The sequence below is a fragment of the Mus caroli genome, chromosome 4, assembly GCF_900094665.2.
Source record: "Mus caroli chromosome 4, CAROLI_EIJ_v1.1, whole genome shotgun sequence".
NCBI lineage: Eukaryota > Metazoa > Chordata > Mammalia > Rodentia > Muridae > Mus > Mus caroli.
In genome coordinates, this window is record NC_034573.1 from 62,509,449 (window position 1) to 62,526,643 (window position 17,195).

At 39.6% G+C, this 17,195-nt stretch overlaps 1 protein-coding gene across 1 annotated transcript in view; it reads right to left on the minus strand.

Annotated features, from left to right (window-relative positions):
• Brinp1 (BMP/retinoic acid inducible neural specific 1) overlaps positions 1–17,195 on the minus strand; it is a 192,757-nt gene that overhangs the window by 24,136 nt on the left and 151,426 nt on the right. The window contains exons 6-7 of the mRNA XM_021161100.2: positions 12,034–12,270; positions 6,155–6,377 (exon numbers count right to left, since the gene is read on the minus strand). Of these exons, the coding sequence (XP_021016759.1) occupies positions 6,155–6,377; positions 12,034–12,270 (460 nt within the window). The remainder of the gene's footprint in view (positions 1–6,154; positions 6,378–12,033; positions 12,271–17,195) is intronic.

The following is a 17,195-nucleotide window of genomic DNA, read 5'->3' on the forward strand; positions in this document are numbered from 1 at the left end:
ATCCATGGTTATACAAGATGCTGAGAATAAACGGGGCCTGAGGGTTCTTTCCTGAACAAGAAATTTATATTACCCCCTGTAAAGATCAAGGAACATTTCAGAAAGGGAGATAGAGAAAATGTTAAATTATAGAATTGTAAGAGGGGGCTAAAATACCATCTTCTAAAGAAGACTCAGAAAACCATATCCATAGATTGTGCATACTGCAGAGTACATAGAAATAATATCCTTCTAACAGTCAGCTATAAAGGGGCACGGAACTCCTGGAACCCAACCACTTATGTCTGATTTGTGGGCAACCAAGAGAATTGATGAGAGGGAAAAACATGGTTTCTAGCTATATATCTACTATGAAGTGAAGCCCAGGCTCTAATGGTTAATTCCAAACTCAGGGTCACACAGTGGGTTCCACTTAAATTCAGTTGGAAGCTAAATTAAGCCCAAACTTTTGAATAGGTAAGATATCCAGGGAAAGTAGATTAGGTTGGTAAGGAAAGAAAGAAAATAAGAATGGAGAATCAAAGTAACATGTAAGTATAAAGTTGTGCCAGAAAAAAAAATTGCTAATAAAAAATAAAAACCCTCGAAACATAAGACAGATTTTCAGGTTAGGCATGCGTGCTCTTTTCAAGGCTATTAAAATGAGAAAAATGAGTAAGACCCATCCCCGTTCAAGGTGCAGTGCTTAGTGAAAGGGAAGTAATGCAACTGTACAAATTCCAGGCTATGATTGGTATGACCAACTATAGGGTTTCTGTCATGATTGAGATCTTCTTTAAAGTTGTGGGTATTCAGTCCTGGCGATTTTCTACTGTACCTGTGAAATGGCCCTTGTGACAGATCCTACTACACAAATAGGGTATGCCAAATGTAAAAGGGACTGGCAGGGGAGTTTTCTGTGACTTATCTCACACTTGAAAGATTCTCACAATATTCAATGGAATATTATAAAAAAATGGAATTGATACTTTCTAGCTGTCAAAGATAAGTTTGAAGAAATCTTAGGCCTTCCTTTGTTTTTAGGATGTCCTCTTTCAATAGCCCAGCTGCCATGCTGCAAAAAGACCAAATGACATGTAGAGGACATGGGTAAGCATTCTAGTTGACAGCCCCAGCTGAGCCTCCAGCTGACAGCCAGCATCAACTGCCAAATCTGGAAGGGAGATACTTTGGAAGTCCACTGAGGAAAGTCACCCAAGGACATTGGTCTCAGCCAATTTGAGAGTCTTCCAACTGTACCAAGTCAACTTATACAATCACGAGGGGTCATAGTGCATGATTTTGAGTGTTCTAGGGTATTTTTTTCATGAATAGATAACTAAGATGTGTCTTCTGCCTAACAGCCCAGTAATAAACTTTCATCAAATAAAGTTCTAAACATCCAGAGTTAACCTCTCACTAAAAAATCAAATGACTCCTTTGAAATATCAATAATGACTGGCAATTCTTTGGCACATCCCTAACATTCCTTTGCCTCAGTGGTTTTATCTGTACTGTAATATGAGAATAGTAACAGTACCTGTTTCGTGAAACAATGATGTGATAAGACAATGAATTCACACAAGACAACAGAATACCATGCATATAGAACATACATAAGAAATGAATTCCTTGCCACTTTTGACTAGAGTCAAATATTTCACTAGGTTTTTAAATTTTAAAAATCTTCATCCATCTACTTTAACCTGCAGGCAATTACCATTATCCAGTGTCCCAAATGAGGTGCAGGTACTTACATAAAGCTTGAGGGCTGGGAAATGTCAGAAAGACCTGACTCCAACCTGTATATAGTAAATGATCTTTTCTCTTCCCCTCTCCCATCCTGCCTCAATGCCACCCTTCCTCGAGACAAGTAAAAATGGCAGTAGCACCTGTTGCAATAACAGCACCTGCTCAGAGCACACAGCTCCTATGGAGTTCAACAAGCAGACAAATTGAAGCTGAGCAATCAGTTCATTTGCAAACATAAACTTGCTCAGCTAGAGGTGACTCAAGGTTCTCACTGCTATCACCTCTGTCTGACACAGCTCTTTGGCAGAGAGGTGCCCTGCTAGTCTGAGAAATGCTCATTAAAGTCTCTGATTCACATGTCAGGAAACAGCCCACAGCCAGGCCAAGGAAGTTCAGCTCCCCTGGGAAGGCTTCAGAGCCTCATTTTGTATGCTCCCACCCTCGGCAGTATCGAATTCATTCCTCTGTGTATGTACATCACTTAGTGACTTGCCAACTGAGAATTCCAGACACTCTCCTAGAGAAAGTGAAAGGAATGATAGGATTAAGATCAGTTTTCTCCTTTTCACTTGGGCAAGTCAACACCCAGAGCTCTGGACTTAAGATCCCAGTAAGCAGTATGGTATTTCTAGCTATGCACTTCTGGCAAGTTCCACAAGCAGAAAGAAAGAGTTAGGTACAGTGGTGAACACCTGAGCTTGGAATCAGGAAGTCATTTATCCAAGATGATACAGCCTCACTAATACTAAGGCATAATCAAATCCTTCATTTAAGTTCAGGTTCCTGGACTGTCCAGTTCCCACATTTTACCATTTTGGCCCTTCCTCTATCCACATGCGCATATGACATCTTTCTGTCTCTTCTTAGATCCAGTGTGCCAGTGATGATTTATGGCCTGTAGATTTCTTCTCCAATTTAGTTAATGTGTTTCCTCAGTCTCTTTACTTGGAATTTCTGAAGCGACACTCAAGAAATATTATAGATGCACGAATAGTTTTGTAATAAGCTAAATATTGCTCCTTTTGCTCGGATTTACTTCTGTTTGGTCAGTCTTGGAACTCACAGTCACTTCATCTAAAGATGTGACAGAAATATTTTAGAGCAGTGGTTTCGTGACCTATGGCTCATAGCATATCTTGCATATTAGATATTCATACTATGATTCACAACAATAGCAGAAATGTAGTTATGAAATAGCAGCCGAATAATTTTATGAGTGAGCGTCACAAGTATGTTAAAAGGTTTCAGCATTAGAAAGGTTGAAAATCACTGCTTTCCAGTGGTATGGTCTGGGTTATCTAACTTCCCTGGCAAATGCAAAGATTGAAGACCTGATCGCCCAGCACAGCTAAACATAACTGTATTCAGACGTCATTTTTAGGTTGAAATGGGCTCATTACTGCCGAATGGTAATACAGTATGACTGGTTTTAAAGCAGGGAGGATGAGGACACAGACATACCTGGGTGAAAGGAACCCGGGGCACAGGACACAGACAAGCCATAGAGTCCTCAGAAGAAACAACCCTACCCAGACTGTAAACCCAAAGTCTGTGTTTAAACTTCAAGCTACTAGAATTGTAAGAGAATAGATGTCTGCTGTTTAAGCTGCCTAGTCTTTAGGACTTAGCTGAAATAACCTTTACAAAATACCCACCTGAGGTAAATTTTATTTTCCGATTCACATAGGAACCTTTCCTCACTCCTGCTCTGAGAACCATCTTTCATAGCAGTGTGGAATCTATTCACTTACTTTCGAGCCACAAACAGCGCCTGAGGCTGGTCACCTGCCATAGGCCTGATAAATCTAATGGTTCTACTTCAGAGACTCCCTTATGGTGGCCGCTTGGGCATCTGCTGTGTGCAACAGGGAAGTTAATTTGTGAACAGACCCTTTTCCAAGTCTGTGGTTCAGCAGTACAGCAACACGTCAGCAACTGACAGAGAAAAAAAATCGATTTCACTCTCCAAACGGTTATTACAAATGAGAGACAATGCAGTGGACTCAGAATTGGAAGGTCTGTGGCAAGCAAAGATGAACAGCACTAGTGTGTAAGGATACAGGACACAGTGCAGGAAAAAGAGATGGTGCATTAGGAAATGTAGTTCTATATAAGTGAGAACTTGGAATCAACAACACTTTGTATACAATTAGGGAAGACTTCACAGAGGAAGCAACGTTAGCTATTGGTGTAGAAGCATAGAGGAGAAAGTTTCAAACTGGGATACACAGTTTGATCTATCCAGAGAAATATAATGATTTTTCATTCTTGTCTTGTGTGCTAGCACACCAGACATTTCAGAGGACAGATTTGGATTTGTAGATTTGAATGCCATTTTGATTCTTGCTTTACAACAGCTTGGCTAAGTCTCATTCTCTATGATTTTCGGAGTCAGATCATTCTTTAAGAGACTGTCCTGTATAATATCATTCCATGTGACAATTAAAAATGTCCTTGTACATATCCACATATTCCTTGGGGACGGAGTCAACCCCATATGAAAACCTCTGGTTTACTGCAGCAGCTTTGAACTAGTGACTTCAGTGCTCTGAAATTCATTTTTATGGACTTCACAATTGGAAAATGAATGCACACACACACACACACACACACACACACACACACACGGTGGCCAAGACAGATCATGCTATGTAAATTTCACGTGGTTTTGCAAAATGTAAGTGTGTGTGTGTCTGCACTTATATACATTTGTACATGAAGATGTGCATACTTGTGTATACATGCAAAGGCCAGAGAGAGTTCCCTTGTCTCTCATTTTTTATGTGTTTCTTTGAGACAAATCTTCTCTCTAATCATGAGACTTGTGTTTTCTCCTCTAAGAAATCGCAGCATTCCTGCCTCCTCTCTGATTAGATTTAAGGTTATATATGTGTGCCAAATGTGTAGCTTGCTCAGTGGGCACAAAATGAGAATGGTAGTCCTCGTGATTGGGCAAAAAGTACTCTTAATCACTAAGCTATCTTCCTATCCCCAAACTTATCTCATTGGTTAAAAATTTGGATTTTTTTCCTCTGAATAAAATAAAAGGCAAGATACTGCCACCAATACAGAATGAATGATAACAGAAAAGTTCTGACTGAATCAGGATAACAAGTGTGATTCGGGCTCCCTACTTGGATTTAGTCCACCCTGCTCCCCAACTGTTTTATGGCTGTCTTGTGACAGCTTCATTGAAACCCTTGATACAATGCTATAGAAATTTCTCAGCTGCAGATAGATCATAAATTGCCTGGAAGAATAGAGTTTGACCAACCGAGATTGAATACTGTCTTCTTCATTGAAAAGGTAGACCCTGTCTGTTCATTCTTGTAGTTCCCACTGGAAATCAGTGTAAATGATACAAGACAGGGTGAAGCTAGAACCAGAGTAGGCAAAGGAGACAAAATTAGATAGGGTCATACACAGAGGGGACTGGCCTCTATAATCCGTAAAGTTTTCACTAGTCGATGCTATATTTGTTCCACTTCACTCTCGGCCTTGATCAAAAGTCCTCAACTAACCTCAACTGACTGCTTAGTTCAGTTTCTTTACCATTAAGAAGTGATTCTTAATTCTTCCTAACCAAGTACTTTAAAAATTGTACAGATATTGAATTTTAAGTAAACTTAAGGGTGCCATATAGTTGCTGGCACCAGTGTTGGAAGTCACTGTCACTCTGACATAGTTGGGTGCGGGAGTACCCTCATATAAGCAGGGGGAGGGTGGATGGGAAAGGGGGTTTCTGGAGGGGAAAGTGAGAAAGGAGATTGGAATGTAAATAAGTAAAATATCCAATAAAATAAAAAAGAATGGCACAAACAAGGCAAAGCTGACCTTCATTGCTCAATTTCCTTTGTCATTATTGGGAAACGGATTTCAGACTTTTCACAGGGATGCTCAAATCAGTGGGTGTGCAAATCTTTTAAATGAAATGCAGGTAGCATTTGTATATTACCCATGTACAACTGCTTCTGTACTTTAAGTCATCCCCATGGTGCTTGTAATTCTTCATTTAACATACATGCATCATGTGGTTTAGAAAAAAATGCCTAGAAAAAAAAATCTAAGCATGTGCAGTAGAAACACAAATTGTATTTTGATAATTTCAATCTGAGGTTAGTTAAACTGTAGATGGAGAACCCAACCCAGACAGAGAACAATGATACACTTATAAAGCATATAGAATTTAAAAGTTGAAAGAACTATATGGAGAACCCACAAAGAACAATGATATACTTATAAAGAATATAGAATTTAATAGTTGCAAGAACCAAATGCAAAAAGGATCATGGACTGCCTTGCTTAAAGAGTACTAAATAGGCTACTTGAAGCACACGTCCCTCTGTTTTAGAAGAATGTGCTGGTTGACAATGAGCCGTGGGGATATAGGACATTGTAGAAGTGGAGATGTAAGAGCACATACCTCTCTCTAGGCAGCTGGTGGTTGGGATTGTGGCGGCAGCGCACACTGAGGCCAAAGAGCTTGCGGGCGGTCCTCTGGATTTTCTGCCTCTGAGCCTCAGTGGCACTCTGTAGGAGCTTGTAACGACTCTGCAGGTCCCAGTCATTGCCCCAGTGCTGGTGGATGCTGCCAATCGTCAGGAAGTGGTTGCTTGGGAGACGCTTCATAAATGACTTAAACTCATCTGACAAGAGACAAGAGTCAGGAGAGAAGGGGTAAGCATGACAGCCACCATCTGCAGTTCTGTTTAAAGATTTGGTTCTCACTTATCCCTTTAGTATTTTCTGCTATCTTCATAATACCTTGAAAATGGAGACAACATAAATGTCCTTCAGCCAACAAAGAGGATAATGAAAATGTGGTACACATACACCACAAAATATTATTCTACTATAAAGAAAAACGAAATCATAAAGTTTGCTGGTAAATGGATGTATCCAGAAAAGATCATGTTGAATGAAGTTACCTAGACACAGAAAGACAAATGTTACATGTTCTCTCTCCCCAGAGGCTCCTAGTTTTAAATCTTCAGATATAAGTGGACTCCTTTTCCATCATTAAGGGAACTGGTTTGTGCATCAGATGGAGATCATCATAGACTACCAAAATCAATCAGCATACAGAGTTGTGGACCCAGCCCTACTGGATACACTTATACCACCATTCCCACATAGAAGGTTTCAGAAACACTGAGGAAGAGTGGCCATAAAGATTCATAGAGCCAGAATATCAGGGAGTTTGTTTTGAGAGTGTTTCTCCAAGAAATGGTGGAAGCCACTCCCATACAGTCTAACCCATATGACTGCTTATCCTGAGCCAAGCATGGATAACACTGGACATACAAGAGTCAACCCGGGAACTCTCACAAAGCCTCTACCATACACAGAGCAACTAAGGAATGCTGAGAGATGTAGAAACAGGTTTTCCCCAGGAAAGGACACACTAGTTGGTTTTTGGTCAGGCCTGTATTGGTTCCTGATGTTTAGCTCCATTTGTCAATGAACAACCCTGTCATCTGAATGAGCCCAGTATAACACTACATAGTCTGATGTGCTGATGACATTGTACCTGTATTGAAGGGTACCTGTAGGAGGCATCTATATTTAAGATAAGATTCTACAGACTTCCAGCACGGGCATGTCAGGTTACAATACATACTTTTTGCACTCACACTTAACAGTGCCTTTTGAATCAAATTACTATTCTTAATTTAAAAAAAATTGAAAGCATTTAGACAATCTACATAGAAAATCAATCTCTTATGATTTTGGTAGAATTGTAACTGAAAATAAATGTGAAGAAAACAGTGTTAATAAATTCTTGTCAGATACTGTTGTGTGCTAAGTGAATAAATCTCTTTGAAGTACAGGACTCTCATAGATCCAGAGTGGTGTTAAACCCATATTAGCCCTCAACTGAATCTTTCTCTTTAAGGTAACCTGTAGGACTGATGGAGAACTGAAGGAAGTGAAACTCTACACTCATGATCCAACTGCCATTTGAAGTCCTAGGTGTCAACTATATGGCATCTTCTCTGGTGCAGGGAAGCTACAATTTAAGACATAGTAAGAGATCCCTTGGTAAACCTTTCAGCTCCAGCTCCCAATATTTGAATTTATGAGCAACATCTCAGGTTTGACATAACCTTAGAAATAACCTAGCTCAACTTTCTTGACCCACACATATAGGAAACTAAAGCCCAGAACAATAAGTTGATTTTTTTGAAAGATAACACAGGCATAGAGCTTCAAGAGCCAAGAGTAAAACTTTCTCTTATCTACTCTGACACTTTCTCAGGACACCCAGTGTCCTTCTCAACTGCTGTGGAAAATGAAACAAAATATGGCTCATTTTTACAGATAAGAGGTTTCAGGCAAATAGAGAGAGCTAGAAAATACCATTCTAAGTGTGGGACCTCAGACCCAGAAAGACTATGAGTCCTTATATAAGTGGACATTAGCTACTATAAACTTCAGTATGACCATGCTACTATCCATAGACCCAAAGAATCTATGTATCAAAGAGGGCCCAAGGAAGGCTACTTAAATATCATCTAGAAGGGGAAATAAAAGAGAAATATGAAGTAGATGGAGGGAGGGGACTAGGGGAGGGTGAGAAGGGGAATAGGGTAGAGACCAGTTGTGGGGAAGTGGAGAGGGCTAAAAGAGACAACCGAAATCAGTGGAGGAGAGGCACAGCCTTGGGACAGAAGAAACTCCTGGGAGTCTTTGGGGATGACCCTAGCCGAGATCCTAAATAGGGGGGAAATAGAGCCTGAATAGACCACCTCCTGTAAACACATAGGGCTTCTAGTGGAGGGACAGGAACATAAACTCACCCATTAGACCTTTAACACATTTTTTTCCTGCCTTCAATAAGTGCAGAGATAAAGATGGAACAGAAACTGAGGAAATGGACAACCAAAGACTGGCCCAACTTGCGACCCATCCTATGGGAGAGAGTAAACCCTAGACACTACTAATGATTTTTGGTGATGCTTGCAGAGACAAACCTAGTGTAACTGTTCTGAGAGGCTTTATCTGGCAGCTTAGGGAAAGAGATACAGAGACCCACAACTCTGCAAGTCAGAGCTTGAGGAGTCTTGTGCAAGAATGGGGTGAGGGAATAAGGGAGCCAGAGGGGTCAAGGACACCACAAGAAGACCTACAGAGTCAGCTAACCTGGGCCCAAAAGGGCTCACAGAGACTGAATACTATCAACCAAAGTGGATACATGGGCCAGTTCCCTAGGCCCCCTATACATTTATAACAGATATGTAGCATGGTCTTTATGTGGGGGTCCCTTAACAATTGGAGAGGGGGCTATGACTATGTTGTGGGATACGGATCCCTTTTTCATAGCTGGACTACCTTGTCTAGCCTCAATGCGAGAAGATGCATTTAGTCCTGTTGTGACTTGATGTATCAGGGTGAGTGGGTACCAATCGGGGCCATCCCCTTCTCTGAAGAGAAGTGGAGGGGGTAAAGAGGGAGGGTATATAAGGGTGGGACAGTGAGGAGAGGAGGGAGGGGTCTTGGATCAAGCTGTAAAGTGAATAAGTAAACAAACAAAATAACCAAACCAAATCAAACACATTAGTTATACCTGAATTTTTTTATTTCATGCTATTAAATATGCACGGAAACTTCAGTCCAATGCACGTATTTAGTTCATATATATAAGGACTACTTGCATAGCTCTCAACAGTTACAGAACCTTATTCTAAGCACTTGGAACTCACAAATGATCTTCACAACAAACCTGGGAGTTACATATCTATAGTGTCTCCCTCCAGTGGTTTGGAACAAAGGAGGTAGCTAACTCGCATAGGGTCAATAGCCAGTAGGTGGTACAATTGAAACTGCAGCCTTGATCTAGAATACATGCTCTCACTTAATGTATTATACTTCCTCTCAATACACAGACAGAAACCTTGACTCTTGGCATACTGCAAGGGGAAAAAAAAAACTTTCTAAAAACAAATGTTTTCAGCCAGACATTTAGAAACGTTGTAATGATTATCAAATATAAAAAAATCAAATATTATATTGACAACTGAAGAAGATGGGGCCCTGATTAATACAGCTGTCAAATTTGTATAACAGGATCTAATCCAAATTTAGAAATTGTGAAACCATCAAAAAAGCCATTATTATTTTACTATTTTTCCTCCCAGGGCTAAGCCATTAAGGCTAAGGACTTGAACAAATAGAAGGAAAAAGTACAAGTTCATGACACAGATATTTGTTTCAATAAGTGGACACATGTTAAATTGAGGGATTTACTTATTTCAGATGGATTTGTGCAGGAGACCCATGTATATATACCTTATAAGGAAAAAGAGCAAAACAAATCATTTAGCATTTTCTCATTCTGCGGCATCTCACATTCTGTCCTCTTACTCACCCACTCATAGTAGCTTCTTCTTGAAACTAGAGTTCCTTACTACTGGTGCAGACAGCCTGCGTTTCCTTTGGAATTTTAGTAATTAGTAGCAGGTTTTTGTAAAAGGAATCTGTCAAATCTATTTTGTTTGTTTGAGGCCAAGAATCAGCACAATACCCTTCTATCATGATTGCTCTGCTTCACAGATTCAAGAATTTGAAAGAGACTAATGGATAAGGCTTCATAAGACATCCACAGTAGCTCCATCCAAGCTGCATGACCCTGGAGGAAAGAATCTCTGATGCGTCCTATATGTTGGCAAGCGGGAGTTTCAAGTTCATGGCAACCAGTCATTTCAAATTACCTCATGTGAAACTCTACTTTTGTTTGTGATACACAGTGGCTCTGAGTTAAGGTTTTGTTTGGTCAAAGGATTTTATGGCTAAAGACTGAAATGACTTCAAATATTCAAAACATAAACATGACACCTCCATCACCCTTTTATCAGAAGAGGAGGCAATGCCTACAAAGTTCAGTAGAATTAATAAATTGAAAAGACTTCTGTTACAACTGGGGTTTGGAGTCAGGGTCTCAATTACCAATCCTGTCGTTTACAAAGAGTGTAATGTCAGAGAAGAGTGTGAGTCTCAGTGTCATTACTGCTCCATGGATACACATCCTACTTTGTTTCATGTAATTGTAACAGACGGAAGAATATATATCTCAAACTATAATGCTCTATTGATTAGGTTAGTCACTTAAGAGATGCTAAAATACATATTATAAGTATACTATGTCTTGGTGAGGCTTCTTGGAATTCCTAAGAACTCTTAAACTTTTCCTATCTAAAACTGACTGTATGGTCTTGATTTCAGATTTTCTTGGTGTTCAACACAAAGGAAACTAACAACCATAATGTTATCTAATATACATCTTCAAGCCATGCTCTGGGACATCATCTCAGATTTTCTATGAAACTCTCTGAGACAACCAGCATCTAGCTCTTCGAAATCCCCTTCTAAATATGCAAGCCATTCTATACATTTTTACATATACTTCCTGATTTTCAGTGGGGTCATCCCTCCTAGGAAACTTGTGAACTGAGTCTCTGAATCACTGGACAATAAGACTTTCATTTGTTTTCAACATGGCCACCGTTCACTTTGTTAGTCACACTGCCTGCATGTCTGAAACACTGTGCCAGCTGCTTCTCATCCTTAAGCATAGACACCTGAAAGGTCACAATCATTTGCATCTTTCACATGGTTACATAATTGATTTCTGACAGACTTCAAAGCTTCAAGAAGGCAAAGGTCCAACTTGAGACCTTAACCTCACCTCCCTCCTGACCTTGGAGAACTGACTTTTCTCCCCTGTAACTCATTATTCTGAACTAGGAAATGTAGGAAATAGCTAAATTATCAGTAAAGAAAATTTCAATTTTGATAGTCTGTGTGATATTCAAGTATCTACATAATTTTATCTTGCTAGACACACATAAGACATGTATATATCTGTGCATATGCATGTGCTTATTATCATATATAGTCATACAGATACACACATTTATATATGCTTATGTGTGCTTGTTGATTAACTCATACATATACACACTTACGTTTATAAACACAGTCACATATAAACAGAGACTCGGGAATAAATATAACATTCTCTGACTCGCCACTCTGGCCACTCTGCATGGATGTCTTCTCAGGCTTACCTTGTCATGAGTCCAAGAGAGATGATACATTGTACAAGCACATTGCCTTACACCACTGTTTCATTCAGGAGACTGAATGTGTTACTGCGTTGTGAGGACTACTAAACCTGACCCTGAACCCTTGAACATGGACAAGAGCCCTTACTCGGTTTTCCTCACATCAGTCTTTACTGCAGTTTGGTGATATCATTTCTCTAGGTTTGGCCAGAGGCATTCACGGTAGTAGTCTGTGTACCTGAATTCTCCAGGTCCTTATAAGCTTCAGTCCAGGCCTTGGCCATGTTTGCCAGCGTAAACTCCATGATCTGGATGTCGGTGATGGGGCAGTTGCACTGTGGGAATTCCTCAGCACACTGGCAGCGACACTGGCTGTTCTGACACACATACTCTCCCTCGCCATTGCACATGATGTAACTCAAAGCCGACTGAACAAACTTCTCTTGCAGATACTGCGGGAAGATTATCTGAAGACCTGGTTAGAAATAGCAAGAAGGGAAAATCAGAAAGGATAAAAAGGTGTTTTATTAACAGCCTCCAAAGGTGACAAGAATCTGGCCCTGTAAGGCTTCTCCCTGTGCACTGGAATAAAAATATTCCAGACCATTCTTAGATATAGATGGGCAGCAAAATGTGGAGCCTTCAGTTGCTTCGCTTATAATTCACTGTCTTAGGCCATGACCTTGGTTCTCTTGGAAATGCAGACATTACTCTGTTATATTAGTAATGAGTCAGGAGATGCTCTAATGTATATTTTCTTCTATTTGGAGAGAAAACCCTTACTGAATGCATAACATCATTATTTATCTTTCTTATATCCTTCATTTATTTTCTTTTCATTTCTTGAAATATTTATGAACTCTATTTATGAACATGTCCTGAGCTATCCAATGCTTTTAGAGATTTTTTAATGATATTTTACTTTTTGAAAAAATAGGGTCTCTCTAGGCAGCTCTGGCTGTCCTGAAGCTCACTATGCTTATCACATGGGTTTCAAAATCAAACTCTCAAAAATCTGCATACCTCTCCTTCCCAATTGCTGGGTTAGATGGTATATGCCACCATGTCCAATGAAATATTTTATAAAGAATATTTGCAATATAATCATCAGAGATATATATGGGCGCATGTCTTCCTAACATGGTTTACAGGTCTAAAGCAGAAAGAGACACAGGAAAAAAAAGTCAGGCAGCTTTGATCCTGGAACTATATACCTCAGGTTGCAAGGTCAGCTTTCCACAGGATAAAGAATTTGGGCTTGTTGGAAGGTACATAAGAAATAACCATGGTTAAAAGAATAATAGAATGGGCAAAGGTAGGGGAAGTGTGTCTGGGAAGTCCAACTACATGAAACAAACTCCAGTGGATAGGGATATGGTGTAGTAGAAAAACTGACTGAGAGAGCTACAGAGGCCAGAAGGCTGGAAGGAATTTATTATGCATTACAGTTCATGTGTTTACCATATGGATCAGGGAATACGTATTAGTAGTATTTCAAGAGCAAGAGTGATATAATTAAAGGGAAATGTTGAATAAGTGCATATATTATTAAACTAAAACATTTGTGAAAAAGAGCATCACAGATACTAATTTTCTCCTGTTTGCTCTAAAAGTGAAGGCACAAAGGAACACTAAGACAAAGAGACTAACCCGTGGGTATAGGATGAGAACCCTTGACTACATCTTCTGATCTTCTTCTATATTTGAATAATCACACTCTTAATCCTTAGAGTGGAAGATTGAGTGGGGTTTATCTGGGCTAAAGCTGCAAGTTGGTACCTAGAAGCATGAGCTAAGTACATGCTTAAGCCTACAGTAGCCAGAAAGGCAAATTTGGACTAACAGATCATGTCTAGGATAGTCCCCTTCGCTTTGCAGAGGCTGCTAATTAGTTTTAGACTTCAACATGCAGAGTTATGGTTTTACCTCTCACTTTGTAAAAAGAGGGTTGGATGCTTATTTAGATTTGTATTTGTTTCTCACTTGGGCTTCTGGAGTACTCTTCAATCCTGCTCAATCGAGATTTTCTGGAAAATGGGTCCTTGCTTTTACTCTCGTTTTAGTTTATATTTTTCAGTTATGTTTACAGACTTGTTTTTTTTTTCTTTTTTCATATTACATATAATATATATGACAATTACGGTTATATAAACAATGCATTTCTATTCTGGTTCCATATGGAAACAATACAGTAGAATTTTCTGACTGCTCCAGTAGAAACAGACCTGAGTGTGTCTCAGCATGACTATGGCAGGAAACCATAGCCTACATGAAAATTTGGCCATTGCTACCACTGAGTTCCATACCAAAATCATCCCAACAAACTTATTCATCCTCTCTCTAAAACTTCACTTTCTCAAATTATGTTCAAATGGAGATACTTGCAGTAGTTACATTATATCTAGAGAAAGAAAGCAAAGATATCTATAATTTGAGTGGAGCAGTTGCTGGCACACACACACACACACACACACACACACACACCCTGAACTATCAATTCTTACTTACTTTATTTTGTGTGTAAATGTATATGTAGCTGAGTCATGCCACAACATACATGTAGAAGCTGGAGAACAACTTGCAGTAGTTGATTTGCTCTTCCTATCGTACTGGTCACAGGAATTGACTTCTGATATCAAGCACCTTTACCTACTGAACCAGTTTCATTTCTTTTCTTTTTTTTTCCCCAAGACAAGGTTTCTCTGTTTAGTCCTGGCTGTCCTGGAACTCTCTCTGTAGACCAGGCTGGCCTTGAACTCAGAAATCTGCCTACCTCTGCCTCCCAAGTGCTGGGACTAAAGGCATGCGCCACCACACCCAATGAGTTCCTATTTTTGATGTGAAGAAACTTCTGGTGAGGGAGATGATAGTGATGCTGTTGTTGTCCTTTCTCTGATAAAATGCCTAAACCTTCAATACAAACTTCAGCATAAAAGTTCCAAAGAGAATCTTTAAACATCTGCAGAGGTCATTTAATGAGGTGGGTTTAGGCTCTCTGCCTGCTGAAACAGAGGAGTGTTACTATGGTGTAACCGACCTTACTGAGAAGGCATCCTGAGAATGCTGTGATGCTGGACAGTGGTCTCCTGTGACATTGGATACACTCTTTACCACTGATCAAGGTGTTCCCATGAGATCAAGTTATCAGTCCCAATGGTTCAGTATATGAATATGGTGAGAGAGATACCAAAGGCAAGGCAACACAAACCAACTATAAAGTATTTTCCAAAGCAAGCTCGCAGTTCATTATAGGGTGCATTATTGAGTTGCTTCATTTATGTTGCCATTTTCTCCTCCAAAGCAAAAGTTATTTTTAGCTGATCCCTATAGGCAACTGTGTCTATGGATTGGGGTTATGTTTCTGTTGCTTAAAGGAACTCTACAGACTATATTCTCAGTCCTACTTTTTCAGACAACTCATCACTTTTTTTTCTCCCTTTTGTAGAGGATAGGATATTCTATTCTTGGTCCCAGCCCAAAAGGAATTCGGGGAGAGCATTTTTAGAAAATTGCATCAAATCATTTCTCCTTTTGGCAAGGATACAAAAGGCAGTATTACCTACCCCATTTAATGCAAGTGAAAACAGATAAAATTTAGGGTTGGGGGTTTTCTCAGCACAGCTGAAACAGAACACTGGCTGCTCTTTAAAAATGGAAACTCAGAACATGACGAGCTGTCTCAGAGGCAGAATCCCCTGGGCAAATTTCAAAAGAGAATAATGAAGACATAGCAATTAAAAAGCACTTTTCTGCAAAATGTCATTACTGTTTAAAGTTACACAACCATTTCTACGGCAGCGGAGGTTCACACAGCAGTCACAGCTAGAGTTGTCTCCCAGTGACCTGTGTCCAACAAAGAGAGCCATTGCTGACCCCCTAGATTGGTGCCCAAGTCCTGCTAGCTTCAATGGGAGTCATAAATAATTTGGAGGGGGATTTGGCCAGTGGAAGCACTTTTTGAAAGATATACAGCTGCCGGCTGGGGTGGAATATTCTATCTCCTTGGTTCCCAAAACACCCCCTCTCCAATATGCGCGCACACGCGCGCACACACACACACACACACACACACACACACACACACAAAGAGAGGAGGTTGTAAGAACGAGGGAGAGAAAAATAAAATAAAGAGGGAGAAGGAAGAAGGAAGGAAAACTGAGAAAATGAAAGAGCCACATTTTACTGCCAAGCATGTAAATTTCGCCTCACAACTCAGAAAGGCAATGCTTGAGTGTTATACTTGAATACCACCTTGCCCACGCTGAACATATGGAATATTTTCCCTTCAACCTCATTAATTTTTTTTCATGTCTGGCTGTGCTTTGAAGGGCAATGTTGTGATGTACAATCAAGAATGTGTGGAATTCAGGAGCAGGCAGAATTACCCAAGAAGACTCCCTGCTTTTCCTGACACTTGCCTCATCCTTCTCAGGTGTACTCACCCAACTCCAAGGTTATTATCCTTCCATCCATTTCATGATGTGTTTTCTAATTTGCAGGGATTTGGTGATAATATCCTTAATTCCATGGATGCAGCTTGCTACACTACTACATCTTTGTCACTTCTTCATCTCCTCAGACTACACATCATACTATCTATACACATTCCCCTTTGCAGGATTGGAGTCTTTCCAATCTATCACTCCTATTACACTTACAGCATCTTATCTTATCTTATCTTATCTTATCTTATCTTATCTTATCTTATCTTATCTAATGTCTAAAATAGTTCTTCCTCGTGTGTTAGCCTGTCTCCCATGTTCTGAAATATAGACCTTCCCATACTATTGGAGTTCAAATGCCTTTGTTGTAGGATTAAGTGTTGACTTAAATTGTTTTACTAATCTGTTTGGTTTCCACCTCCCATCTTAAAAGGCCAATTTTGGAAGAAAGTAGTCTATATTTTTCTGACTAAGCCAAGTACATTTCAGGCTGCTGGTACTCATCAATTCTCTTCTTCATCCTACCAAAATTTAGGTTGATCTATTAGTCTTTGGGGATGCTCAAATGAAAATTGAAATGATCTGTCTAAAGCCTCACAATTAAAATAACAGAATCATGATTCAAATCTGAATATTTAGACCTTTTGAAATCCTTCAGGGTTCTTCTGCCTCTGTAGTCAAAATGGACTGATGACAATGTAAGCTTAGTAATCAACCATAGGTTTAATGAATGGCAACTGGACAGTGTGTCAGCCTTTCCAAAATATAATTGTTCTTGTTTTTCTGTACTAACTAGTTAGGGTAAAAGAAATAAAAAAGCAAAAGAAAGCAAGAAAGCAAGAAAGGGAGAAAGAAAGAAAGAAAGAAAGAAAGAAAGAAAGAAAGAAAGAAAGAAAGAAGAAAGAAAGAAAGAAAGAAAGAAAGAAGGAAAGAAAGAAAGAAAGAAAGAAAGAAAGAA